Raw genomic sequence first — 27,303 nt, 5'->3', positions numbered from 1 at the left:
ATAAGGGGTTAGAGAAAATTGTGTATAATCGGGGTTTGAAAACTGACTGTATCCTGGGATTTGTAGTCCAGAAAGACAATCCCTCAGAACTACAAATCCCAGGATGCCAATCATTTCTCAAAATGTATAATGGATTGGATCCATAATGTATTACGGGAAACCAGAGTCTCCTCTCAAAACATTCTGACATTTTCTAATTGCCTTCATATAGGACAGCTGTGCCTTTCCACATATTCCTTAGTACCAGTATCATGGATGGAATCCTGAGCTGGATGTCCCATGGTTCTGACCTAGTAAAATAACTTTCGCGTGGGTAACTGAAGCATTGTGAGCCAAAGGCAATTTTTCAGCAGGCTAGCCTCTACCTAGATAACAAATGGAAACTTCCCAAGCAGGAGTAGATCCTCCCAGAAGTCTAGTGAGATAAGATGTTTAGCCTACACCAGATATTTTGAACCCAAACCTCTCAGCACCTCTTAGTCTTGAAAACCATCAATTCTGTTCCTTGAATGTTATTTATTAAAAAAATACAGTTCCAAAGAAAGTAAGAAACACCTGGGGCCATGGGGAAGTGGGTACAGTACAGAAGCCTCTTTTTACCAAGGCTGCTGGGGTATGCAAAATAAAGTAAGCTCCAAGCAATGGCCTTAAAACACTCCTGGTCCATTCATCTGCAAAGGCCCCACATGCAAGTTTAACAGGGGGTAACAAGAAGAGCCCAGCTTCCTTCTCTGCTCTTTTTAATATAAAAGAAAAATAGGGACTTTGGGGCTAATGCTGTATCCAACTGGAGCTGTTCTCTCCAGTCCTTGGGAGAGTACATACACAAGGCATTATGTTTTGTTTTCTTTTTTGTTTTGTTTTGTTTTTGGCTAGGCAATGGAGTTAAGTGACTTGCCCAGGGTCACAGAGCTAATGAGTGTTTTGTGTCTGAGGCTGGATTTGAACTCAGGTCCTCCTGAGTCCAGGGCCGGTGCTCTATCCACTGCACCACTTAATACACTAAGCATTATGGATCCTAGAAGGACGGAGTGGTAAAAGTCCTGGTAAGGAAAACCAAGACAGTTGGAAGAGAGGCTTCTGGTCTCATTTCTTTCCACTTTCCATGGAAAAGGCAAGAGGAAGCAGCAGTTTAATTTAACTACCCTAGTTCAGCTTTTAATATAATGTTCAAAGTCTCTCCTTTGCCATAGAAGACCCTGAAAAATGAAGCCCCAAAGGTAGCATCCAACCTCCAGAGGTGGAAGATTAAAGGCTACAAGAAGACTTTTTCCCCCTCCCAACATCTGAAGTGGGTGATTGGGGGATGACCACACCTTCCACTCCAATTCCTCATCAGCTAAACCAAGAAAAGTAGTAGAAGAAACAAAGCAGCTAACAGCTCCATCTCATTTCACTCCAGTTATAGACATCCCCTGAGCTCCAGATTGGACAGATGGATGGGATTGTGGGAAGGAAGAAACCATTATAAAAAAAGAACAGCCAAATAAGAAAGAAAATTAGTTCAAGAGAGAATAAGAGGAAAAGAGAAATGAAAAGTGGTGAGGAAGGAATGCTTCTCAGAAATGACCTGAAAAACAGACAAGTTGATTTATTTCCTCTCTGCCCCAGGCTATGTCTGGCTCAAGATCCAGACCACCCAGGTGAGGGCTGCTTGTTTCAAGATCCAATACGACCTTTTGTCCCACCAGAGGAAATACAGAGGGGTAGGTGAAAACAAATCCCCGGTAGCCTCCTGAAAAGGACCCAGTGGATGGTAGGGGGGAAGGGTGGAAGACAAGGGTGATCCGATCAGATCCTACTAAAGTGAGGGAGTGACGTAGATCATTCCCCCAGAAGAGCATGGTCCCCTGAGCACGGGTCACCCTTGGCAGGACCCCAGAAATGGAAGGTCCTTCCTTACACATGTACAAATCACACAGCTCTCCTTTGGAAGCAAAATCTCCAACAGGCACAGAGGAGCAGGAATCTGTTCTAGAACATACCCCCCTACCTCTCCCTCTCTCCCCCAGCCTGCCCCTAGAGGGGAGGAGGACTCGAGGAGGGGACCTAATGGACTCCCTCCCTGTCCCCCACAAAAAAATAATAATTCCTATGGATAGAAAAAAAAACCCTAGGGAAAAGTCCAATAAGAACCTTATCAATAATACAAAAGAATACCAAACATTCTTCCCACCCCCACCCCCACTCTCTAAGGCATATGCCAATTCTCATAATGCTTCCCTGTCCAGTTAGGACAAAATTACTATTTCATTTTTTAAAAATAAAAATTAAGATATCCACCTCCCCTCTTAAAAAAAAATTTCCCCAATGTCCCCACCTTGTCCCCACCCCAACCCCAACCAGGCATTGCTCCCTTGACACAAGGTAAACTTAAAACACTGTTGCACCCTTGCAGCCATGATGGAATTGCCCATCACAACTTGAGTTCAGTCTGAGGATGGAGGGATGGGGAAAGATTGCTCTCTCTCCCTCCCATCATTGGAGGCTAGATCCACCTGGATAGGGGATAAAATGCTCCTAGGGCCACGACTTTGCCCATTTTCAAGAAAAGGACGTGACTCAAGTTCTACCATCATCCTGATGGTCCTGGGCCATGGATCTGCTGGGCTCACACAATTCCATGGCTTCGGGATCCTAATTCAAACCAGCCCATCTTCTCTTGGTTCAGGTCCAGTTCCCGAAGACGGATGTGAACCTCCCCAAGGAGGACATTTTCCCAGAATCCTTGCTCACTCAATACACTCAATTGCAAGTCCCGCTGCTGGAGGTCTCCTCTAGGGATCCCATCATACACCAGCTGCAAATGTAGGAAAGTGAAGAGAAAAAAGATCAGTCAAAAAGAGAAAGAGCTTTGAGGGCCCAGGGGATACCTAGGGAGACAGGGCATGAGGAGGATGTGGCCTTATGCCCACAGGTATACAAAGATACAAAGGAGCCTCCTTCAAACAATCTAGGGACAGCCTATACCCTAGTTTAACAGCTTTAATTCTGCTAGATTCCCCCACGCACCATCTCATTGTAAGTCGGGTTGCAGGTTTTCCGGGCCACTTTAGTTTTCCTCTTGGTGGTTTTCTGGGGGTCAGGGAGGAGGTAAATCTTCACATAGGGGTCAGGATCATTCCCATCCTGGAGCAGCTGCTGCAGATAAGATGCAAAGTGTGACAGATACCCCTCCTTACTTCTAAAACCTTATCTATCACATACCAACTATCCCTTCTAGCCAGACCAGTCCCCAACAGGCAACGTGCTTATTTTTACACCTATGTCTTTATAGTTCTCAATACTTGGAATGTATCTTCCTATAAATCTTCTCTTATTAAAATCCTATTTTGATGCCTCATTGTGGTCCTGGGTTCCAAAACCGAGGCTCTGGCAGATCCTATCAAGCTGGAAGGGCTTTGAATACAGGCCTGGTGATAGATTATACCTCTGCTGTCTAAGGACCAACCTAGTAGAACTTAGAGAAGACTGGCTACAGAAGACTGGCTACTAGATGATTTTTTTTTTCGGTTGTAGAACCCCATGAAGACCATGGACTAGATCAGTGATCTCCAAACATTTTTTATTTCACACCCCTCTCAGTAAAATTTTTTAGCCTTTGCCCCCAATGTGTGTATATTTACTTAGTTATAAATCATGTCCATGTTCTACTGTATTAATAATTATGTTATATGATATATAATTACATAAAGAGAAATTTCAAAAGGATGACATAAAGATGAATTAATATTTGATCATAGAGTTGATAGGGAGCCAGTGGAATTTATTGGGTAGGGGAATGACATGGTCAGATCTGCATTATGGGAAAATCACTTTGGCAGCCATGTGGAGGGTAGATTGGAAAGAAAAGATACTAGAGACAGGAAGACATATTAAGAGGTCATTTTTTTTTGTTTATTTTTTGTTTTGTTTTGTTTTGGTTAGGCAATGGGGTTAAGTGACTTGCCCAGGGTCACACAGCTAGTAAGTGTTATGTGTCTGAGGCCGGATTTGAACTCAGGTCCTTCTGAATGTAGGGCCGGTGCTATATCCACTGTACCACCTAACTGCCCCAAGAGGACATTTTTAAAAGTCCAGGTGAGAGGTGATGGAAAGGGGGAAGGTTTGAGAGATGTAGAAGCAAAACTGACAAGATTTGGCAACTGATTAGATATGTGGGATGAGGAAGAATGTGGAGCTGAAAAAAACCTGGGTCAATGGAAAGATAGGGCTTTTGACAGGAGAAAGTTTGGAAGATGAGTAGGTAATGGCTGATCACAACCACCTGTGAATCCTGCTTATCCTGTATGACTGCTTCTGTCCCTCCCAAAACCAAAAAAGAAGTGGGGCTCTTACTCACTGGTCACTGCCCTCCAAGCACAAAGTCTGCTTTCCCAAGATAGCCTGCTGCAGGCACAAAGTGATCTGCAGGATGGCTGGGGCAGAATTTGTTCAATGGCACCAGCTCAGCCATGGTGGGTAGCAGTTATGTTAGATTTTGCCCTGAGGGGCCCTGCAGACTGAGAGGGAGGAGTAAATGGGAGCTTTCATAGAAGATAAGATAGCAATCCCTATACCTTAGCTCATAGAATCATATGCCTTAGAGCTGGAAAGATATATAGATACAGATAGATATACAGATATCTCAAGGACAGGAGGATGTGCACCAATTAAATTACTGAAGTTTTATCTTCCCCATCCTTCAAGACCTAATGCAAGTGCTGGCTCCTGTATAAACCTTCCCAGCAAGTTCTCATCCATCTCTACCTTCTCTGGTTCCTATCATACAATTCGTATTTAATTACATACTCCTTCATGAAATTCTCTACTTGTTTCACACATGTCTGACTTTTATCTGCAATCACACTGTGAGCTCCTTGACAAGAACCACAGCATGGTTTATGTTTCTCTGTGTTCCCTACATGCCTAACACTGTGGATACTCAGTCAATTTTTGGTCATTTTTCAGTCATGTCCAACACTTCCTGACCCCATTTGGGGTTTTCTTAGCAGAGATACTGTTATTTTGCCATTTCCTTCTCCAGCCCATTTTACAGATGAGGAAACTGAGGCAAATAGGGTTAAGTGACTTGCCTAGAGTCACACAGTTAGTGTCTGAAGTCAGATTTGAACTCAGGAAGATGAGTCTTCCTGACTTCAGGTCTGGTACTCTATCACCTAACTGCCCTACTCAGTCAATACTGGATTTGATATGGAGGTCACTCACAACAAGAGGAAGGGAAAATTAAGGAAAGGGTTCAGCCAGTCATTATAGCCACAGGAAAAACAAAGATCATTGGCCCATATTTGCCTGACCTTAGCACTTACCAGGCCCCGGATATGCATCACCATGATGAACAACTTATTGTTTTTATAGGAGATGGATAACTTCACCTCTCCCCCTACCTTCCCCACTGGCCGGGCCCACGTGCCATCTACAGAAATCAAAGGGAAAAGAAAAGGTAGTATGAGTTCTAATCACTTCTCTGCAATATAGTCAATTAATTCTGCTTCCTGCCTCACCTTTACCAGTTTCTCATTGTCCAAATCAGGAAACGAGAACACTGACTCTGACTACATTAGGAATCTCCTAGGTGAACTAAGTCTGAGAGGTGTCTTGGAAAGCAGCATGATATGATGGGAAGCTCACAGGACTGGAAGCTTTAAAACCTGGGCTCCAAACCCCACTGTGCTACTTAATGCCTGCATCTCCAGGCCTCAGTTTCCTTCTCCGTCACTAGATGATCCTAGGAATAGGATGTATATAGAAATGGGGACAGAGAACTGTAACTGTGCTATCATCCCCTGGATAGGACCCTGAGAAGGATCTACACAAAAACAAGCTACAGCAATACGAAAAGGTAGAGGGGGCAGGACTAAGGACAGGAGATTGAGGATGGGGTCAGCAGAGGAAGCAGGAACAGGAAAGGCCCTAAAAAGCCAGAAGGGAAGACTTTGGGGAAGGGACAGTCGGGGTATGGACTAGGAGTGGACACCGTACCTGAGGATTTGGGAGCTGGGCTGATGCCAGCAGCCTTGTCATCCCTGGGTAGGGGGTGGAAGAAGGTGTACACCAAATCACACTAGAAGGAAAGCACAACCCACTCAAGTTCAAGGGCAGTTAGCATCAGCTCTTCCTGGCTCTCTGATTTCTCTCCTGAAATCCTAAAGCCCTGGATCAGCTTCCTCCCACCAACTGCTTCTCACCTCCTACCTATCCTGGTTTTCTGTCCCAGCCAGGCAAACTCGCTCACCCTCCCTTGTCTCTGCAGGCTCAGACTTCACATGAGCTACTCTGCCCTAACACACCCATGTGGAAGTCATCTGCCCTTTACTTTGCTAAATCTTGCTTTCTCTTTCCTTAACAACCAGCCCCAAACTTCCTTATCCTCCAAGAAACATTCCATGACTAACTGCTTCTGACTCTGATCTCCCTAATTCTTCTAAGATTCCTATTGACTACATGTTGAGTCCCATAATTGACTTGGCTTATGTTTCTGTCATTTGTATTTACATCTTTGGCCTCTATCAGGCCAGGAGCTTCCCAGAGAGCAGACATTGTATCATCTTCTTCTTCCTCTTTATCTCTCTACGTAGCACAATGAAGACCAGGGCTTTACACAGAGAGAGTGCTTATTGCTAACTAATGATGAAAAGGAAAAGGCCAAAGATCATTGAGACTTTCAGGGTCTTTGACAGAGGTGTCTCCCGGTCCCTTTGCACCCTCTTCCCTCCACCATACTCCAGTTCCTTCTTCCCAATCACCCCCACACCACCCCTGTCCTATGAATGGGGATGCCCACCTCTGCCACCTCTGGGGACGAATGGATCAGGTGCCAGATATAGCCATTCAGAAGTTCCTTCCTCCGCTCTGCCACAGCCTCACCTCTAGAGCGACCAATCACAAATCTGCTCGGAAAGCTGGGTGGGAATAAGGGATGCCCATGGGAGGGGAGGAGGAGTAGGGTGACAAACAGACAAAAGAGAGAGTTACTCTTCAAATATCGGAAGCTGGCAGTATTTCCATTAATCAGACCCATACTTCTCCATGGCTTCCCCTTAATCTGAAGGGACCTAAGTCTCAGTCTTCCCCCATCCCATAAAGGGCCCCATTTCTCTAGTCTCAGAGGACACAGGCATATTCTGGTCTAGCTCCTTAGTGCTTCAATATATCATCAGACCTAACAAACGACCCTAACAAAGAATGGAGAAACTCATCACTGACAGACTGAATAGCTTTTGGAAGAATCATCATAGAGAAGGCATACCGCCACCTCCTGCAGAGAGGTGATGAACTCAGGTTCTAGTATGAGACATATTTTTTTTGACATAGCCATTGCAGGAATTTGTTTTGCTTAATTACACATATTTGTTACAAGTATTTGTTTTTCTTTTTTCTTTTTATCCAGCAGGGGAGAACAAGTGGGAGAAAAAGAAAAAATATTTTTATTAATTGAAAAAAAATTTTTTTAAGAAAATAAGCATAAAAAGGATGATAATTTTGAAACATAAGAAGGAGGTGGGACCTTACAGACTGCCCTACTTCACAAACAGAAAAAAAGAGATTCAATTTCATAAAAGCTCATTTCTCATTTCCATTAGGCCCACCCTGATTTGCTTCAGGCAGACAGGGCTTGTTTTTATGACCAAGAGCTAGATTGGTGCAATTCTTGGGGGGTTTATAGGGAAGTCACAGCTATTTGGCTAGCAAGGAAAACCTCTGCAAAATGGCAAACATGCCTCTACCAAAAAAAAAAAAAAAAAAAAAGCAATAGTAACAAAATATACAAAGTTTCATCCCAAAAGTCTTAGTGAACTTTCAAACTTTAATAACTTAAGCCTTAACAACTTAGACAACTTCAATAACTTTAAAGTTTAACTTAAATTAAGTAACTTTAATAACTTATGCTTTTATAACTTAAAACTGCACTGACTTTTGGGACACATTTTCTATATGTAGTACCAAAAAAAGTACTACCTTCCTATATGGTAATACCAAAAAAAGTGGAAACCAAACAGATGCCCCCTTGATTGGGGAATAGCTAAACAAATTTTGGTGCATGATAGCCATGGAATCTCACAGTGCAGTAAGAAATGATGACTATAATGGATACAGAGCTCCACAGGAAGACATATAAACTGATGCAAGGTGACATAAGCAGAAGCAGGAAAACAATATGCCCAATGACCACAAGAATGTACAAAATAAATGATTGGAATAGAATTCTGGGAAATTATGATGACCAACTGAGGCATCTTTTTTTTTTTTTTCTTAAATGAGGAGGACATTTGGAAAACAGTTGGAAAAAAGGCACAGACTGACAAGGACAGCTTTGAAAGTTAAGAGGATGATCTTATTCTAAGCACTTCAAAATAAAAGTAGGGCTATACCTAATAGAAAACTTTAGTTTCATGCATAATCCTCATTTTCTGTTCTACTACATATGTACAAGAGCCTAGCCCATCTGGTGATTCAGAATAAAAAATTAAGATTGATTTTTTTAAAAAGATAAAAAAAGAAAAAAATTGCATAGGGCAGGTGCAGGGGAGGGACAGTGGGAATGAAAATTAAAATGCCCAAACTAGGCCCCAAAGAAGAAATATGAAGGGAGGAAATAAGCATTTATATAGTGCCTACTATGTGCTAGGCACTACACTAAGCTCTTTTTACAAATATTATCTCATTTGATCCTTACAACGTGGTACTCTTATGATTCCCCATTTTACAGATGATAATTTTTTTCAGGTAGAGGTTAAGTGACTTGAGCAGGGTCACACAGCTAGTGTCTAGGGCTAGATTTGAATTCAGGTCTTCCTGCTCTCTACCCACTGTGCCACCTAGCTGCCCTGATGTGTTGGTTAGCTTTGCTAAATTGCTCCCCCCCCCCCCTTTTTATTCTCTGTTATAAGGGATAGCTTTTGGAAGGAGAAATATTGAGGAATATAGGTGATAGGAGAGCAAGGATTATTTGCCTTTCTTTGTATCCCTAGGACTTAGCATAGTGCCCGATACACAGTAGACACTTCCTAAATGTTTATTGACTGACAAAATATATCAATTGACTTTTTTTTTAATCTAAAAGCCCCTCTTTCAAGAAGGCGCCTGCTTCTTCCCTGAGCCTTACTCCCCCACCATCACAACACCATTGCCCCAGTGTGCGTTAACAAAGGGCTACCAGGCAGTGGCTGGATACCTGGGCAGATGGAAGGAAGGGAAGAGAAGGCGCAGCTTGCTGTGTAGTTCCTGGAACTCCTCAAAGGTCCGCTGGATGTAGACAGCTTCATGGGCATTCTGACGCATCACCTTCACCACATAGATCTGCAAAGGCCCACAGTCTTGTTCGGTGCCCTCCCTGCCCTCTGTACCCAGAGGATTTCTGTTTGTTTGGGGAAGTAGGGCTAGGAACAGGAGAGGAAGGATGAGAAAGGAACCTGGCCCTTTGAGAAAGTTTTAGTGATCCTCTTTAAACAGAGACCTGGGGTCTACTGGGCTCTTCAGATGGAGAGAAAACATTATGTAGCCAAGTGGCAAATAATAAGTGAGGCCCACTTCTGGGCACACTTCATAAAATAAATACTCAAGTCGAAAGGAAGGGTCATCTGGTCCATTTTTCATTTCAGCCAAGTCAGTTATGTGAGTATGAAAGGAAAGGGTGCTAACATCCCCCTAACATATATTCCATTTGGGTCCCTATCAGATCGGTGGAGGACTGTTCCCCCAAGCTGGGATCCGTGGGGAATGGGTCAGCCGGACACTTACATAGCCCTTGTGGGGGTGGAAGACTTTCTCATGGCGACAAAGGAAGACATCACTGATGCGTCCAGAGCTCTTGAGGGTGTAAGTCCGGGGAGCAAAGGAGAGTGTCAGCCGGTCATCAGAGCCTGTGAACTTCATCTGCGCCAAGTTGTGGATGAAAAAGTTGAGCTTTGTGGCTACACTGCCCAGGCTGGACTCTATTAACCTGTTGTAGGATGGCAAGGAAGTAAAGGAGGTGACCCTGCTGGATCCTTCCGTGTCTCTGCTGCAGAGGATACCTGTCCTCCCCTGGACCTCATGGCGTAGTGCTTGGTTGGTAATTCTCATGTATTTACAAATAATTTTGGTTTCTGGTTTTAGTTTTGGTCCCAATCTGTGATTTCATTTGTATGGGGAACTCTTGGTGAGGAAATCGCTTCTGCCAATATATATCATCAGCTTCTCTGGAATTTAAAGAGATGCTTGGGCTATTAGAGATTACATTACCAACATGGGGTCATGTTTCTAGTATGCATCAGGCAACACTTGAACCCAGCTCTCAATCTACCATGCCACAATAATTTTCATATTATTTTGTGCTATAGTTATTAGTGAGTAGCTTCCATAAGTTGAACAAAGACAGTGTCTTCACCCACCTCAGCACCACATTCTGTACACAGTAAACTCTCGATTAATGCTTGTGGAATTGAACCATCTAGGTGAAAACATGAATCAATGCAAACTATAGAATCACAGAATTAGCACCAGAAGGGATCTTAGAAATCATCTGGTCTAACATTCCTTCCCCTCCCCCATTTTACATATAAAGAAACTGAGGGGGGACAGCTAGGTGGCACAGTGGATAGAGCACCGGCCCTGAAGTCAGGAGGACCTGAATTCAAATCCGGCCTCAGACCAACACTTGACATGTACTAGCTGTGTACCTTGGGCAAGTCACTTAACCCCAATTGCCTTACCACAAAAAAAAAAAAAGAAAAAAGAAACTGAAGCCAAGAGAGGTAAATCCATCCCTACTGATTTCATTGCAAAAAATATTAAAAATATGCCTCACTGATGATCCAGTGTCTTCATATTTAAAGGACAGTGCCTCCCAAACAAATTGGATGGAAAAACTGAGGCCCAGAATTGAACTCACTTGCTCATAATCAATCACATTCAGCAATTCAAGAGCAAAACTGAGCTCATAATTAAAGCCAGCATCTCCCTCTACACTAGCAATCAACTCTGCCATCTCTAGCTCCCAACTAGAGCTCTGCTCTAGTTGGCCCTGCTCCTTCCGGTATCTCAAAGGGAGCACAGCTGTAGCACTCAGGGCATTACCTAGTGAAGTAGGTTGTGGCATTGGCCTCTGTGTCCTGGGGCCTCAAGGCATCATACACATACTTGAGGTCCTCGAGGTCTGAAAGCTCAGGAATCCCACAAGACAGCATCTGGGGAAGAGGGAAAGAGGAAGTTGTGGATATAACTTTGGTGACTTCCAAGGTAGCCTGTTCCACGTAGACTCCCTTGACCATCCTGGAAGTAATGGTGGGGGGAATTGTCTGTACCCCAATCAACCTGAGGCTCCAAGAGGCTGAGCTAAGATGAGGTGCCCAGAGAACTGATGATTCAACGTAAGTTAGGAGTGGCGTGTTACGTGCCAGGCACTGTGCTAAGGTCTAGGGACACAGACAAAAAGCAAGAGTCCTTGTCCTCAAGTTACTTACATTCTACTGGGCAATAATAACAATAACTGACACTTATGTAGCAATTTAAGGCACATTATTAATTTGATCAGATACCCCACAGCAAGACAAGACCTGTGGGTTTAAAGGACAGTATTAAGCTGTAGGGAAGAGGAGATTAGAGGAGGACAAGTCCTCTCACCAAACCCAGAAGGTTGAGGAAGAGATGGGTATGCTTTCGAATGAGGTTGTAGGCCTGGCAGCAAAGGTCCACAAAGTCATGGAAGCGGCTGGATGGTTTGTCACCCCCATTGATGACATACGCCATGTCAGAGGTAAAGACGAAGGGGGCACGGTCCCTGGACCAAGAAAAACATACAGGTAGATGTGAGGTTAAAATGAAAGACAAATCCTATCCTTCTGGACCTGATCATTGTATTAACTCATATCCATCAACCTGTAGGCAGAACTGAATTTATCTCAACCAAGACAAATGGAATCCTCTAAATCTTTATTTTTTTTTTTGTCCCATGATATTATTAGTATCAGGAACCACTAGTTAGGAACTTTCTCTACCAAAGCAGTTTAGCACCTCATCTGAAATGTATAGTCCTAGAGAGTTATTTGCTACGCTGAAAAGATAAATGAACTTCTAATTATTATTATTATTATTATTTTAAGATTAGGTTGTGCCCAGGCTGGCCATACAGTAGTGGATCATAGACCTTTTCCCTTTCTGACTCATTCCAGTTCTCCTCTCCTTAAGTAGTTTGGTGACCTTCTTCCTGAGGGCTCACCATATTGGTGCTGAACTTGGTAAGGGCATCGGATTGGCTTTAGCCCACTATAGCTCAGCACTCCCAAGCTCAAGTGATTTACCAGCCTCAGCCTCTTCAGTAGCAATGAGTACATGTGTGTGCTATCACACCTGGCTAACTCAAATTCTTAAGAGAACTGTAGGGAAGAAGCCCCCGTGACCTCTCTTGGACACCTGTTCCAGCATCAAACCATCCAGACAGTCAGTTTCCATGTAATTAGACTCAGTCCTTTTAGCTGTCCTTTAAGGTCAATTTTCAATATGTACTGAAAATAGCTGACCTTCACTTTCTTTAATTAACTTTTTGTGTCACAAGGAGAATCATTAAGTTGATCCCAACTTAAGCTAACAAACTCTAAGGTTTTGTCACCTATTTCCCAGCACTGAAGCATTTCAACTGGCCTCCATGCCCTTCTCACACATAAATAAATACGTACTTTTCACTGGAGGCCCACTCACCGCTTGATGTTGCCAAACATCTGGGCATGGCCCAAGAAGCGACCAAAATCAATGTGGAACATGTGGCCCGTGGTTTTGAGCATGATATTGTCATTATGCCGATCACAGATGCCCAGGACGTAGGTGGCCACGCAGCAGCCAGCACAAGAGTAGATGAAATTCTCCACAGCCTAGAGGAATGAGAGCATGGAACTGGCCAAGGGGCAACAGGTGCCATAGGTCTGTCCTACCTGAATGGATTTACATGAGAGCTTGATGGAGAGGGGCAAACATTATGCTTTCTGTCTTTGTCGCCACTGACCCTTAATCATGTACTATCTTTGTGAGGGAAACTGAGGAAGATCTTCCCCAGCCCCTCGTGAAACCGTCTCATAACCTGACATAAAGAATGTAAATTGGAGTTGTGCATGGCTGAGGTAATCATGGAGAAGGAACATTAAGTAACCAACAAACTATGTTACCTGGGAAAGCAATTCTGATCTCAAGAAACATTTTTCTAGAGAGAGGTGTGTAACTGTCCAAGGACCTGATCACTCCTTGGAGACTTACACAACAAACAGGTATTTGGGGCTCTGATCAAGCTCCCACCTTTGTTTGAATGTGTGCGTATCCAGGACCTGAGCTCACCAAGGATATGTACACAAAACAAAATATTAAGGTTGTTTTCCCCTGGTTCACATAGATATAAAAGGGGCATCTGAAAGGGGATTCTTTGGAGTACTTTGATGTCACAGATAGGGATGCTGATTCTCTGTTGTCGTTGATCAGGGACAGAATGTGTGCACAGTCCCTGTTGTTTAAGAGCAGGACGCTGCTCTTTTGGCCTCCTGATCAGACCTCTTGATCGTCTCCAGTCTCCCCCGTCTCATAGGTATTTGAGCTCACCTGGTCAGTGAGTGTGTATCCTTTCTTTTCTTATTCCTCCTTTTCTCAATTTTGATTAATACTTATTGCATTGAATGTTATTCTTATCTTTATATTCTTGTGTTGCCTTAATCATTATTAATCATCGTAAAATAAACGTGATTGTTAAGTTTATACTGAATACGTGTCATTATATCTTGAGATCCGAACCGAAATTGAAAGTACTGCGCGGTCCATAATCCTTTTGATTATAATCTTGCATCCACCTCTGTATCATACTTATATGCGTGACAGATCCTCAGTATTGAGAGGATGGTTCATGAATACTCTATACACATGAATACCCACATGGCAGGTTTATGATCCAAGTGACAAAGGTCAGAGATTTCATTTATTGGGGCCCTAGAAACATCTAAGGCCATACGGAACACAAGAACTGGAAATCAAGAAGGAGTTTCCTTCTAAGGCCAAAACATCCTTAAATGACTCCCAGTGCTTATGTACCAGATGGCTGGTCCATAGTAGGAGCTCAGTACGTGCTTGTTGAATTAAAATGAACAGAATTAAATGCTCATTTGGCATTTAGCTAAGTCCTGAGCTGATTAAAATAATTTAACCAAGGTATGAACTCATGGAGTGGGTGTTTGAGGAGCTTGACACAAATCTCTGATGGAATTTTCTCTAACTGGAGCATGGAAGGGAGAAATATTTTGAGCAGGGAACCTTTAAGTACTTCTTATCTATTCTGGCTAACCCCCTTGAACTCTTCTGCCCCACCCTTTTCTCCCCAAGGAACAAAATATATGTAAGTAGCATTGCAGTCACACACCCATATCCACTCCCATTATCACTTTTGTAAGGTCTGTACCTTATGGGGCTCAGTAAAACTAAGCTGTTTTTATTACTATTATTTTGTTTCATTTTCTGTTCGACCAGCAGTTGGCACAACAAACCAGGAATGTGGAAAAAAAAAAATCCAGTTCTCTGACTTAGCGTAGCCTTCCACAATTCACTTCCCCATTTCTGGGTCTCAGTTTCTTCCTCAATAAAATAAGTAGATTGAGGTAGATGATATCAAAGGTCTCTTCCAACTAGGCAATATGGTATAGTGGAAAGAGAATACTGAATTTGGAGTTAGATGATGTGGGCTCAGATATTGGCTCTGCTGATCACTACCTGTAGAAATCTGGGCAAGTCACTTAACTTCTTTGGGACTCCCTTTCTTTATTTGTAAAATAAGGGATTTGGAACAGATAACTTAATATACAGCCCTTTCATCTCAAAACATATGATCCTATATCCCGCAACATTTCTATGACTCAAGATTCAGCCAAAGTCCCCTCTCCCCTCTGACGTTTTCCTTAAGCCTTCCAACCCTCTTCTACCGCGAGTCCTTACTATCCTAGTTTTCATTCGTATACGCCTTCTTTTCGTATTTGTTTCTCACCTTTTAAATAGTATGTTAACAACTAGACAGTCTCACACTTCCTTGAATGCCCCACCTTTTATGTAGTAGACAGACTTAGAGTCAGGAAAAATTGCCTGGGTTCAGATCTTGCCTCGGACGTTTATTAGCTGTGTGACACCCAGCCTCAGTTTCCACATCTGCAAAATGCACTTACCTCACAAGGTTATTAGAAGAGCCACATGAGATAACATATGTAAAGTGTTTTTCAAACCTTGAAGTGCTATGTAAAGTCTAAATAAATATAATATATTTAATAAATATAAAGTCTAAATATAAATATATCTATAAATAGATCTAATCTTAATATAAAATCTAAAAATAAAACTAAATATAAAGTCTAAATAAAAATAATAGCTTAAAAGTCACAAGCAAAAAGAAGGAAATCATTTCTATCTGGACAAAACAGGGAAGACTTTCTTCACAATGGTTTCTACAGGGAGAGAGGCTAGAAGGTGGGAAGTTATTTCAGGCAAAGGGAACCATGGAAAGAAAGGCACAAGGACAGACATTCCAAATTCTTGGAATGGAAAAAAGTCCAATTTGATTGACCCTTAGAATGGAAGGAATATGAAATAAGGCCAGAAATAGAGACTGGATCCAGACTGTAGAGGAAAGGCAATGGAAACCAGGGTAGTGAGTTTAGAGACTATATTCAAAGCTGGAAGGAACTTTCAGTCCATTTAGTCAAATCCTCTTATTTTAGAGATGAGAAAACTGAGGCCTCAAGTAAGGATGAGAAACAAATACAAAAACAAGGCGGTACATGAATGAAAAGTGGGACAATAAGGACTTCAAGGTCCTCCGAATTAATGTGTTCAAAGTCACAGAGAGTGTCAGAGGTGAGCCTTGAATTCAGGTACTCGGCCTCCCAATATATTTCTGCTTCCACTGTACTGTTATCTGTTATAATTCATCAAGTACTTATGACCAATTATGTGCAAATAAATCTCTTTGTTTATAGGCATGGATATGGCTTTTGAAGAAAGACTGAAGGCTATCAGAGTTCTGTTTTAGGAAGTTTAATCAGCCAATAATTTATCAGATGAATCAGAAGAGGGAGGAACTGAAGATGGGGTAAACTCTCTTTCCAGCTCTAACTTTCTACCAATCAAACAAGCATTTATTAAAATACCTACTATGTGCCAGGTCCTGAGGGCTAGAAAGACAAAAAAAAAAAAAAAAGACACAATTCCTGCTCTGAAGGAGTTTACATTCTACATATGAATAGATGTTCTTTATGAGTATATGATTTTTAAGAACCCATAAATCCCATGATCCTATTTTCATTTTTTTTTTCAAGAGGAGAAGTGGGTGGGGTGGGATGGAAAGAAGAAATGGAGAAAAAGAAGTGGGAGATAATTATAGTAACACTTTGCTTTTTGTCTTAGTGCTAATGGGGAGATCTGTCACCCTGGGATTAGCCTTCTTGAAAGGAAAACAGAAAAAAAGAACTTTACAGCTTCACATACAATCCCCTTTTTCTGTTTTTTGGGGATTTTTTTTTTGTATATTGAAAGGTTCAGTTGTTGATAATTAAGTTTAGAATAAAAAACAACAACATTTAAACTAAAAAAAAAAGGAAAATGATTGAAAAGAAAAGTGACCTCTTCCTTCTCTTGTGCCCTTTGGCAACCTCAGAGCTCCCCATTCAGTCCACAGGCCTTCTGACGTTGAATTTATCTAGCATGTAAATCATACCTTGGACAGCATATGAAGCTATTTTTTCCCATTTAAATTTATCTATTTCTTTTCAACAAATTTGTATGGATGTCATTGGTTCTTACATTACCTACATTTCCTAATGTATCTCTCCTCCACCTCCATATGAGACCATTATAAATATCGTAAGGCCTATCTCAACCAGAAGACTGGAGCTTGGGGATTGTAAGCAGGGACCCTCTCTTGGGCTTATTCTGTTCTTGCAGCCTACAAGGCTCTCAGGGCTTTTGTGAGGAAAGTGTGCTTTGTCAACCTGAAAGTGCTGAATGTCAGCCTGTGTTATTACTATCCTCATTGTACCTGGCATGATATGAGTAAACAGAAAAAGCTCAATAATTATTCTACTTGTTGGCTTCAGTTGGTTCTTTTTAGTAGAGGAATGGGAACTCAGGGTGCCACAGCAGGATAGAATGCAGGGATTCTTAATCTGCAGTTCACAAACTCGTTTTTTAAATAGCTCAATAAATGTATTTCAGTATAATTGATTTCCTCTGTAGTCCTAAGAATTTTATTTTTTTTTTAATTTAAAGACATTATTCTGAAAAGAGCCCTGTAGGATTCATTAGACTGTCAAAGGGGTCCATCACACACACACACAAAAGGCTATGAATCCCTGGTATAGTGGAAATCATTAGTTTGTAAGCTCCTTGAGGGCTGCGTCTGTCTTATGCCTTTTTTTGTATCCCCAGCCCTTAGTACAATGCCTGGCACATATTAGGCACTTAATAAATGTTGACTGATTGAAATAATAATGGTCTGGGAAGCAGGAGAATTGGGTTTAAGTCCTGACTCTGCCAACAGCTAGTTGTGTGACTTTGGACAAGTCACTTTCCCAAATCTGAGCCACAGATCCCTCATTTGTCAGATGAAGGCATAGAACTAAATGGCTAAAATCCTATGACAAAGTATGAAACCAAGAACTCAAACCATCGCTACTCCTTCTCATCTGATAAAGTTCAGGTTACCTCACAGGGGAATTCCCGGAGAAAAAAGGCTCTGGTAGAAGAAACATGGCCACCAAACATGGCTCAGTAGAAATATTAATTGGACCTTACAAGTTAATCACCAGCCCCACGTGAGGAGGGAAGCCCCTCACACAAAAGGCAGAGGTCACTAGACAAAGATGATGACCTGAGAATTTCCCTGGCTTACGTTGGAAAGATTATCTGATCCTCCCTAAAGACGGCAGTCCAAACCAACCAAGGGGAAATGTTTCCCTGGTCATTCCTTTCCTTTACCCTGAGACTGGTTAATTCCTAGGTAACTCTTATACAGAATTATGATGTTCTGGGGTTTTTTGTTTGTTTGTTTTCTTTTGTCTTTTACACCTAAGACTTGAAGCAACATGGTTATGGCTCTCTCAGGAACACCCCTTGTCATTGCACCATAGCCCTTTAGAGCTGAAGGGATCTCAGAGATCATCTAGTCCCAACATCTCATTTTACAAATGAAGAAGCTTAAAACACAAAGAGTGAAGTTGACTTGCCAGAAGGTCACACGGATAATCAATGGTGGAGGTAGGATTTGATCACAGGCCTCCAGAGCTCTTTCCACTATACCACACTTCCTCTCCCACGCGCCTACCTTCTCATACTCATCCTCCCCAGGGTTGTGCTTCTGCAGCCAGTCAGCCAAGGGCCGGTCCTTGAAAGAACCCGTCACCCCATGCTCCACTTGGATCTTGCGCAAGGTTTCAGCATTGGGGATCATCTCCACCATGCCTGAGAGAAAAGGGATCTAGGTCACTCAAAGAGATGGGGCTTCAAGGCTAGTAAGGAAAGACCCAGCCTGACAACCAATGTGTCACTGACTTTTCAATCAGAACCCTTCCCTAGCTCAAGGGCAACTAAGGAATGGGCCAGCTACAATTGCAGGGAACTAGGGCCAAGGATAATCTTGAAAAGGGAGCTCAATCTCCAAGCCCCCGCCATATGCCATCTTTCTGTGTAGCTCTGAGGGCTCTCCCAGTAGATATATAGCCTTAAAATGGGACACAATCACCCTCCTGACACTCTGGTTGTTGGAGAGGAGAAGAAGGAGATGTGCAGAGGGCCTCACTTCTTGCTATAAGGCCACTTATCCCTAGGAACCAGACTGACCTCGACCCCGGCCGGTGGAGAAACATCGGAAGATGACCATGCGCATATCCAGTCCCTCTTGGATCCAAATTTTGTTCATGATTCGGATCATTTGCAGAGTTAGCATGTCCTGACGCAGATCATCCCCACACTGTGAGAAGAAGAGGCAGTGGCCCCATGTGGTCAGAGCAGGACACTATCATACCTTCCTCCACCAGTTGGCACCCTCCGTCCACCAATTATACAAATCTTCAAGGTGTGTTCCCCTGCCTCTCATCTGACACTTCTGATTTTGCCTCATTCATCAGACACCATCTCAGGGAGCAAGAAATTATCCATTTTTTTCTTCTGTGTTAGAACAAAGATGAGATTCCTCCACCACCTCGATTTGCTGAATCTTATCCCTTCATTTTTTTTTTTTTGGAGGGGGTGGAACTGGACCTGTGATTTCATTAAAATAAGGAATTCCCAGTGAGGAAACCCCCTCTGGCAACAGGAATCAGTATCTGCTTTGCAACATAAGTGATTTCTCCAGGGTCACAGTCAATATAACTAGTAAGTGCTTGAACTCAGGTCTACCTGATTCAGAGCCAGCTTTCTAACCATTATACCACACTGCCTCTCAGTCCTATTCATTCATGAATCCACTTCATGTCCCAGTTCAGTCCACAGTGAATGCCCTTCCTTCTAAAATCCTAGAACTGGAAGAGGCTAGGTGGCCCAATGGGTAGATCCCTGGGCCTGGAGCCAAGATGACCCAAGTTCAAATTCAGCTTCAGACTAGGTTCTTAGCTGTGTGAGGCTGGGAGAGTCCTTTAGTCTCTGTGTGCCTCAGTTTCCCCAACTATAATGTGGGGCTAATAATAATACCTAACTCACAGAGTTGTGATGATCAAATGAGATATTGGTAAAGTACTTAGCATACTAGCTTGTTTCCTTCTCTCCTCTCCCCATGATACTTGTTGGCCTCGCTCATTGGACATTTAGGATATTTGTTCTTCCTTATATTGTCAGTTATCTTTCCATGTATATGTATTTTGTCTCTCCAACTGGACTTTAAGTTTCTTGAGGGCAAGAATTATTTCTCATATTCCCCTCAGAAATAAGATGCTCAGGAAATGTCTCAATACATCCTGGGGTCCCCTAGGGACATCCACTGATCCTGTTACATATAGGGGAAATTAGATGCAAAGAAAAGGAAGTGGATTGAGGCTGATAGTTGTGTACCTTGGTTAGGGGAGTAGGGGGAATTGTAGACTTATAAGAGGGAGTTTCCCAGTATCCCTGTTCCATAAAATCAGGTATATGTTTGGATTCTTGAGGATCCACTTGGGGCTTAAGGTTGGTTTCTGGAATTAGTTATGGGGGGCTGTGATGTGTCTCACCAAGGTTAGTGCTTGCAAGAGCAACCTTGGCCCCTTGGCCCCTAATGGTCTCTTTTTTCCTGACCCAACCCTAGGATGTTGCTCTCACCTTGAAAATGACACGGATGTTCTCACCCAGTGGGTCCACGTTCTGGAAAGAGAGCTTGAGGGGGACTGCATTAGAGTTGAAATAGGAACAATCCTGCCACAAGGAAGGAGACAGACCAGAATTAGCATTATTTTAGAGGCGAGAATGACTACCTCTTCCCGTCTCTGACAGGCAATATCATCTCTCCTTCCTGAGCTCCTACCCCAGCCCAAGTCTTCCTGTCACTTTTGCTTCCAAACTGTCTCTCAGATTTATCCTTCCTTTCCATTCCAAATGTCACCTTCCTAGTCTAAACCCTCTGGCTTCACCCCTGGGCCACTGCCTCAGCTTCCTAACTGGCCTCCCTGCCTCTGGTGTCTTTGCCTCTAATCAGTCCCACAAGCCACCACCAGTTTCGTTTTTCTAATATACAGTTTTGATCTTCTTACTCTCTTGTTCAACACCTTTTGACAGCACCCCATGTCTTTCAAATAAAGTCCAAATTCCTTAGCTTGGCATTCAAGGACAACAACAATCTGCCCTACGAAATCTACTTTTCTGGCTTTATCTCACACTGGTCCCCTGAGTCAACCCTTTCCACCTGCCGAGCTAGACAACTGCTCTGAGGCAGTCAGGTGGAGTCGTAAGTGGACGCCTTGATGTCAGAAAGACTTGGGTTCAAATCCTGACTCTGGTATCTAGTAGATATTCAGCCACAGGCAAGGTCACAACCTCTCTGAGCCTCAGTTTCCTCACCTGTAAAATGGGGATAAGAATAACACCTACCCCACAGGGTTGTTGTGAGGATAAAATGAGATAACATATATAAAGCACTTTACAAACCTTAAAGTGGTCTATAAATGTTATTATCATTGCTATTATTATTATTCCTCATTATATACCAATGCACCTTATACTTTCCCACTTCCATAACTCTGCTCATCCCATTCCTTCTCCAAGGATGTCTTCTCCCTTTGCTGAAATTCTACCCCATCTTTCAAAGCCTATTTCAAATGCCACCTCTTTGATAAAACCTTCCGTGCTTTCTCCAGATGTGACCTTTCCCTTCTCTAGCCTCCTATAGCCCTCGGTACTATAATAAAAGCAGTATGCCTGCCATCTCCCCTCTAGACTGTAAGCTACTTAAGGGCAGGCACCTTACATATATATATTTCATAACACAAACAGTACTCTGGGCATAGTTAGCATTTGTTTACTGAACGGCCCACAAAGAGGCAGTAGCAGAGTCACAAGGCCAACCACCGTCCATAACACCTGCCTACTTGCTTTGACTCTGGTCCATCCTAAGCCAGAGTTCTTGGATCCTCTGAGATGCTCAGAGAACTAGGTTCCCAGCCTGGGACATCTGTCCAGTAAAAACCAGAGCACGTGTCTGGGGTTGCAAAATGTACAGGAAAACCATAATTATTAGTCTCTTCTTATTTCTTCTAAGAACTAGGTAAATGAGGAGACTCACCCCTGAAATCCACTAGTCCCACTATAGCCCCCTCACCCGTGGCACGATGCCCTTGACCAGAAGGCTGGGGCTCAGAGGCAGCCGGCAAGAACCGTTGAGCTTAAAAAACTTCCTCACTTCCTCCAGCCCTGTTCGAAGGATCCCCTATTGGAAACAGAAAAAGATAATGAAAAGACAGGAAGGGAAAATCCATCAGTCTCCCCAAGGCAGGGTACAGTTTAGGGTAATTAGGAGTGATGGTGTTAGACATTCAGAAGTGCACCTGAGAAAACTGGGCTACAGAAAGTGCTGATCCAGGAAGACCTGATTTCAAATCCTAACTCTGATACCCAATGTACAGATGACCACAGACAAAGTGGTCTCAATTTCCTCATTGGTAAAATGAAGATAACAATAGTTACCTATCTCATGGGGTAGCTGAAGGGTTCAAATGAAATAATGTATGTAAGGTACTTGCAAATCTTAAAAAGTGTTACATGTGTCAGTTATTGTTATTATTGCTCTCTTCTTCTAAGGGACCTTTAAGAACAAGGGAAGGGCTGGGTATTGTGGTACATGCCTGGAAATCCCTGCTACTGGGAAGGCTGGGGCTGGTGGCTCATTTCAGCCTGGGAGTTCTAAGCTGAAGGACAGCCAAAGCCTTACTAAGTCCAGTACCAATATGGTGAGCCCCTGAGAGATCAAGGTTTCTGGGTGCCAATGGAGGAGAAGGAGGAGGAGGAGGAGATGTAAGAAGAGAAAGGAGGAGGAAGAAGAGAAGGAGAAAGACTTTCCCTGGCTCCCCAGGGATGGCTTATTGGTGGACACTGTGCAATAAGACCCTAGAAAAAGTTCATCTGGAAGTCCTTCAGACAAAGTCTAATAAATACCTCCCTTCTCACCCCATCCTCCAAATCTGAAAGCCCTGACATGTAGTGACTAGTTAAAGGAACTGGAGATGTTTAGCCCAAAGAACAGAAGACAGAAGACAGGAGTAGGGGGTGGGGTGGAGCAGTGACCAAAACATTCTCTTACAGTAATTAAAAGATCGTCTCTTGGAAGAGGATAAGACTTGTTTTACTTGGTCCCAGAGGGCAGAACTAGGAGCAGTGGAAAGAATGTAGATTTTGGTTTAATATAAGGAAATAATTACAACTGTCTAAAAGTAGAATGGACTGTCTTCCAAGAGAGGATGTTCTCCATCTCTTCAGTGGAAGCCAAGAAATCACCTGTCAGAGTCAGAGGTGGTGAAGATAGATTCCTGTTCTGATACAGTCTTGAGCACATGGTCCCTGAGGTTCTTGCCAATCCTTCCGTAAGATACTACGAGTCTAGGAAGTGTAGTCCTGGCCTGAAAGTAGGGGGCCGGAGAGGCCTAAAGTGTTTCATGATGAGCACCAGCACCTCAGGCCCTAGACACGGGATATGGTGGCTGTGTCGGGGCAAGGGTAGGAAGTCTAGAGAGGCAGCCTTTATCCACATACCTGTCTCGCAGACGGAGCTGCTTCTCTGACCTGCTGGGCCAGTTTAGCCAGGGTGTTGACAAGCCAGCACTGCCTATTGAATTCCTCCCGAAGCCCCTTCCCACAGCAGCACAGCAGAGCTGCCAGTAGGTACTGGTATCGGATGCTGAACTGGGAGTCCTTCAAGCCATCTTTCAGCAACCTGCAGGGGAAAATGGCAGCACATGGGAAACTCACCCCCAGCACCCAGAAGTACCTGCCCCACCTACCCTGCCATTTGCTACCTAACCCAATCCAATAAACTTTTATCAAGTGCCTACTATATGTTAGGCACTAGGCTAAGTGCTGGGGATACAATTAATAAAAAGAAAGACAAAAGCTCACAATCTAAAAGGGAAGACATTTTACTTCTAAAGGGAGAGGGATGTTACCTCTACTCTCAACACATATACACACCTTATTTTCATGATATTTGGGAAGAGAGTAGGGCAGACCACTGATTTCAGGGATGGGGAACTTCTGGTGGGGAAAATCCTTCTACTTATGTAGATTAGCATATCACCTGTAACTTATGATCTTAGAGGATTGACCGAGGCACCAAGAAATTAAATGACCTATTCATACTGACATAGCTAGTATGTGTCAGAGGCAGGGCTTGAATTTGACTCGAAGGTTGGCCCTCTTATCCACTATGCCAGGTCACCTCTCAGTAACCTTGCTAGAGGTCTATACCCATGTAAACTCAAACCCAAGCTAAGCTTCATGCATGCCTCATATTTCCACAGAACTCAAAGTTACCCTCACATCTATTCTCTCTTTTGTCGTGCCACCATCTCTGGATAGCAAGAATGTTTTTCCCTATGTTGCAAGAAGGGGAAACTGAGTCCAGAGATGGTGAGTGACTTGTTAAGATTGCTTAGCCCAGTCAATAACAAAACTGGGGACCCGGAACTAGTTCTTCTGACTATCAGTCTATACATGCTTGAAACTACACATAAAATGAGAATCATAGACTCTTAAAACTGGAAGTGGCCCTAGAGATTACATATGCCATTCCCCCTCATTTTCCTGGGGGAAAATCAAGGCCTAAAGAGATCACGTGTGTGCATACCCCAAGAGACACATCTGCCTCCCACCCATCTGCATTGTGTTTTTACCAGAAGAAATAATGAGTGACTCTCAGGTCACAGACGGCTCTTTTCAGGAGGAAGCGCACCAGAGGGCTATCAAGGTAACACTCATACTTAAGGGCCTGTTCCAGGGAAAGAAAAAGAAAGAGAGAGGGAGCACTAGAATGAGGTTTTGTTAGCTTCCCATGACTATCTAAACCATCCACCCTGCTCCCAATGTCTCCCTTACTCAATAGGGTCTAAATCATATGTCATTATGTCTAGGATATGGGGAAACATAATTTGGTTTGTCTCGACTGCACTTCTTGAAGCGCCTCCCTCACACTGGGGTCAATGAGCCAGAGCTGTGAGGGACCTCACAGATCCCTCAGAGGTCTAACCCCCTCATTTTACAGTTGAAGAAACTGAGATCCCGACAGGCGAAATGACTGCCCAAGGTTACACAGTTAGTAAGTGAAAGAGCTAGAATTTGACCCTAGGTTCACTCACTCGAGATCTATGGTACCATAATGCCTTCCAGTGAGGAGGGTACAGGTGTTAGCATTCACTTTCCCCATTTTCAGGGTCTCAGAAGAGATACCATATACCCAACATGAGTAGCGGTGGAGTTGAATCTGATAAGAAGAGGAGAGAGGGCAGAGAGACCCACTTCAGTCACCCAAACACTTTCCTCTACTCACCTGCACCAGCTGGGGTAGGTAATCCAGGAGTTCTGCATCAGAGATTGAGTCAATCCATTGTACAGCCATACGGCGCACCTCCTGGTCTGGGAAACTACAAAACAGAGCCCCAATATTCACCTAGGACAGTCCAGTCCTTGGCTCTGCCTTTGCAGACCAGCCATGCCCATGCCCATGCCCATTCTTAGCTGTACTGGGACTGTGATCAGGGGAGATCTTTGGATAAAGCCATTGACAGAGGAATTTGAGTAACTCCTCCAGGACACTGCAAGTACAAAAAAGATGCAGACACCTATACCCCACCATCTTACCTTAGATTGTTAGAGCTGGGAGGACCCTTAGAGGTCATGCAGTCTAAGCTCTCCCTTTACAGAGAAAGAAACTGAGGTCTAGAGAAATAAAGTGACTTGCCTAATATCACATGGTAGTTAAGGTCAGAGCCGGGACTATAAATCAGGTCTCCTGACTCTTCACCCAGTCTTCATTTCTATTATACCACGCTGCCTTCCCCATTAATTAGAGAAGGTTTTGGGTACAGAAGGAACAGGCAGCCACACTCTTGGAGAAGTCTGCTGAACATGGAAAGGCCCTCTCTCCCCACTTTGACTGAAAATACTCTGCATATCAGAGCACCTAAATATTCATTAATCTCAGATATTCTTTTCTTAAAGTCAGAGTTATAAATAGGCTAGAACCTCTGGTGATCATGCTCCCCCACCCAGAGTCTGGAGAAGACAGTTGTCTACATGACTCCAAATTCTCCACCTGCCTACACACCACCCAGCTCCCTTGCTGGGCATGGTCTTGTCACTATGACATCCCTCTCCCAACTCTATCCCTAGTGGGGCTTGAGCAGGTGTCTCTGAGGGACCAGCCACCCTTTCAACTTTCTCACCTCACCAATGCAACCACAGACTGTCCTCTACAGCGTGTGGGATTATATCCAGTGCCTCCCCTCTCCAAATCCCACTGTCCTCTGTACACCCTCCCCAAGTGAAAGAATTCCTAGTTATGACTCTAATTTGGATTGTCATTGCTGTCCTATAATTATCTTTGAAAACATAAATACCTTGTCAGAAACAATGGATATGAATAATTCAAAGAAATATGGGCAGTTGGACCAAGAAAACAATATATACAATGATTACAACAATGTCAATGAAAGAACAAAATAAAAACAAAACTGAACACTGAGTAATTATAATTACCAAGCTCAGCCCTGAAATGAGATGAGGAAGTGCACCTGCCTTCCTTTTTTGTAGAACAGAGGACTATTTATGTCGAATATTGCATATGTTCTTAGGCTCAGTTAATGTGATGGTTAATTTTGCTTAAATGCTATTTTTTTCTCTTTTTTACTCTTTATTACAAAGAATGGCTTGATAGGTAGGGGAAGAAGTGGAGATACATCTGGAAATGATAGGGATTTCAAAATATGATATCAAAAAAAACATTTACAGATACAATTACCTCTGGGGAGAGAACCTTAATTATACAAATTATTCTACCTGTCTGGGATAATTTCCTCATCATGAGATTCCATGGACTCTATGACCTCTAAGGTTCCTTTCAAATGAATAACCAGCTTACCCTGCATTTTAGCTTTATGGAGATGAAGAAATACAAGAGAATGTAAGAGCAGAGAGGGACTGGTTCATTTTCGTATCCCCAGCCCCTAACGCTCATAGGTACTTAATAAATGCTTGTTATATGAATGAGTGAGGGCACAGATGGTATACTTGTCAGAACTGTAGCTGACACATAGCTGAGAGGGATAGCTAACACCCAGGATGATAGTCAGATTATAACAAGATCTGAACAGGCTAGAACTGTTCTAGCTAACTGAACTAGCTAACTCTAATTAAGTGAAATTTAATGATAACAATCTCCCACTTGAGTTAAAAAATTTAACTTCACAAGTACAAGATGGGGAAAGGCATGCTGATAAAGTAGTTTGTCTCAAAAAGATGAGGGTTTTGGTGAAGTTAAGACCAATAGGAGTTAATAGTGTCATATGGCAGCCCCTACAGCTAATGCAATATTGGGCTGTATGAAGTCAGGCATAGATAGCTTCCATGTATGTCAGCCCTTACAGCATGTAATATCTTGGATGTAAGGAGGGACAATTTCAGGTTCTATCTTTTTGTATCCTTAGCACTAGCACAGTGCTTGGCACATAGCAGGCACAATGGTTGAATAAAGAGGTGATAATCCAGCTGTATTTTACCCCAATGAGATTCCCATTTGGAGTATATGTTCAGTTTTGTGCATCACATTTTAGGAAGGAGACTGATAGGCAAGAGAACATCCAGAAG

At 43.0% G+C, this 27,303-nt stretch overlaps 1 protein-coding gene across 5 annotated transcripts in view; it reads right to left on the bottom strand.

Moving 5' to 3' along the window:
- Positions 1–1,131: 1,131 nt before the first annotated feature.
- The window catches only part of PIK3C2B (phosphatidylinositol-4-phosphate 3-kinase catalytic subunit type 2 beta), a 79,052-nt gene continuing 52,880 nt past the window's right edge, over positions 1,132–27,303 (bottom strand). For 4 of the 5 annotated variants that reach the window (XM_027870873.1, XM_027870871.1, XM_027870872.1 and 1 more), the window contains 17 exons: positions 24,989–25,082; positions 24,336–24,430; positions 23,200–23,380; positions 21,773–21,880; positions 20,281–20,373; positions 18,829–18,958; positions 18,314–18,450; positions 12,679–12,848; positions 11,605–11,761; positions 11,059–11,168; positions 9,742–9,943; positions 9,176–9,300; positions 6,785–6,902; positions 5,983–6,064; positions 5,310–5,416; positions 3,013–3,141; positions 1,132–2,800 (listed from right to left, as the gene is read on the bottom strand). In XM_027870873.1, the coding sequence (XP_027726674.1) occupies positions 2,612–2,800; positions 3,013–3,141; positions 5,310–5,416; positions 5,983–6,064; positions 6,785–6,902; positions 9,176–9,300; positions 9,742–9,943; positions 11,059–11,168; positions 11,605–11,761; positions 12,679–12,848; positions 18,314–18,450; positions 18,829–18,958; positions 20,281–20,373; positions 21,773–21,880; positions 23,200–23,380; positions 24,336–24,430; positions 24,989–25,082 (2,227 nt within the window). In that variant the 3' untranslated portion in view covers positions 1,132–2,611. The remainder of the gene's footprint in view (positions 2,801–3,012; positions 3,142–5,309; positions 5,417–5,982; positions 6,065–6,784; positions 6,903–9,175; positions 9,301–9,741; positions 9,944–11,058; positions 11,169–11,604; positions 11,762–12,678; positions 12,849–18,313; positions 18,451–18,828; positions 18,959–20,280; positions 20,374–21,772; positions 21,881–23,199; positions 23,381–24,335; positions 24,431–24,988; positions 25,083–27,303) is intronic. The other variant, XM_027870874.1, reaches the window with a different exon arrangement.

Source organism: Vombatus ursinus, unplaced genomic scaffold, assembly GCF_900497805.2.
Source record: "Vombatus ursinus unplaced genomic scaffold, bare-nosed wombat genome assembly UNPS02014798.1, whole genome shotgun sequence".
Classification (NCBI taxonomy): Eukaryota; Metazoa; Chordata; class Mammalia; order Diprotodontia; family Vombatidae; genus Vombatus; species Vombatus ursinus.
The sequence above is the reverse complement of the archived record's forward strand: the minus strand, read 5'-3'. Positions and strand labels throughout refer to the sequence as shown.